The 1598-nt window shown below is 47.3% G+C and overlaps 1 protein-coding gene across 1 annotated transcript; it reads right to left on the bottom strand.

Annotated features, from left to right (window-relative positions):
* Positions 1–61: 61 nt before the first annotated feature.
* On the bottom strand, positions 62–991 carry LOC107120874 (vomeronasal type-2 receptor 26-like). Its single transcript, XM_015423638.1, has one exon. The coding sequence runs from the start codon at positions 989–991 to the stop codon at positions 62–64; it is 930 nt and encodes a 309-aa protein (XP_015279124.1).
* Positions 992–1598: the final 607 nt, after the last annotated feature.

Here is a 1598-nt window from a genome sequence, read left to right as displayed (position 1 = left end):
AATGGATTCTTAATAACATTGAGATAGATTAGCAACATTACAAAAATTGCACAGAATGTACTCAAAATCTGAACCCATCTTTTTGTTTCATCATTAGCTGCTCCTTGGTATTCAGATGAGGTCTCAGTATAATAATGTAGCATTTGGGAAGAAAGATGCAGCCCAGTAAGCCCAGACTGGAGGCCAGGATAGAGAAGACCTGCACAGCCACCATGTATTTCCCCTTCGTGCTCAGGTAGGAGGGCACAAAGGACACCCAAACACTGCAGAACACCAGCATGCTGAAGGTGATCAGCTTGGCTTCATTGAACGCCCCAGGCAGCTTCCTGGCTAGGAAAGCCACAGTGAAGCAGATGGCAGCCAGAAAGCCCATGTAGCCCAGGGCAGCATAAAACATGGCGACAGACCCCTCATTACATTGCAGTATGATCTCTCCTGACTGGGAGTACATGTCAGAGTCTGGGAAGGGGGGAGAGATACCCAGCCAGAGAGTGCAGATGCCCACTTGAATACTGGAACAGAAAAAGACAATGAAGTTGGCCAAGCTCTTCCCCAGCCATTTCCTCATCCTGCTCCCAGGCTTTGAAGCCATGAAGGCCACCACCACTGTGACAGTTTTGGCCAATACCGAAGAGACGGCAATGGAGAAGATGATGCTGAAGGCAGTTTGTCGGAGAAGGCAGGTCACCTTCTGGGGTTTACCAATGAATAGAAAAGAAGAGAGAAATGAAAGTAGGAGGGAGATGAGGAGAATGTAGGAGAGGTCCCGATTGTTGGCTTTGACCACTGGAGTTTCTAAGTATTTAATGAAAATTCCCAAAACAGAACTCGCAACTAGGATGAAGAAAATAGTGAGAACATTTAGGATGATCCCCAAAGGTTCTTCATAGGACAGGAAGGTGATATGCTTGGGAACACACTGATTTCTGATCTTGTTTGGATGTTGATCTTCTGGACACTTATGACAATGACTGGCATCTGAAAAGAACATATTAGCTTCAGCATCACCATATATATGATAATATTTGCTTCTTTACATTCATTGAGAATATAATCAAAAGTGCGCACTTACTTGCCAGAAAGGCAGGAGAAGATACAGGTGAGGGAGAAGTCAGGAAGTAGCTATGCATAATAGGGATAAGAGTTAGGGCTGCCAGGTGCTTCCCATGCTACCAGTGGAGGGGGAGCTCCATGCCACTGCCCAAGATCTTTTCTTGCATGCGCAAACTCCGCATGCCACAATGGTGTCACCCAGAGGTGATATTTCACCAGGCACGTTTTGCAGAGGACACTTTAGCATTTGGCCAAAAACTCTATGGTCACCATAGAGTTTTTAGCCAAATGCTAGAGTGTCCCCCATGTGACATGCCCGGTGAAATGACTTCACCTCTGGGTGATGTCATCATGCTGGGCATGTCTGGTGGGACAGGGCTCTTTGGGGGTGGGGCTCCGCCTGCTGACCAGCTGGCCAATGGAGGACTGGGGCTCCAAAATCGGGGGAACCCTGCCCTATCAGGGGATAGCAACCCTAGACAAAGTTGGGAAACTTTCAGAGTCAGATTGTGCTCCTTTATTGTGGAATGTCCTGGGTTTCATGC

This window comes from Gekko japonicus, unplaced genomic scaffold, assembly GCF_001447785.1.
Source record: "Gekko japonicus isolate JY-2015 unplaced genomic scaffold, Gekko_japonicus_V1.1 scaffold13230, whole genome shotgun sequence".
Taxonomy (NCBI): Eukaryota; Metazoa; Chordata; class Lepidosauria; order Squamata; family Gekkonidae; genus Gekko; species Gekko japonicus.
This window is presented reverse-complemented; position numbering and strand designations above follow the sequence as displayed.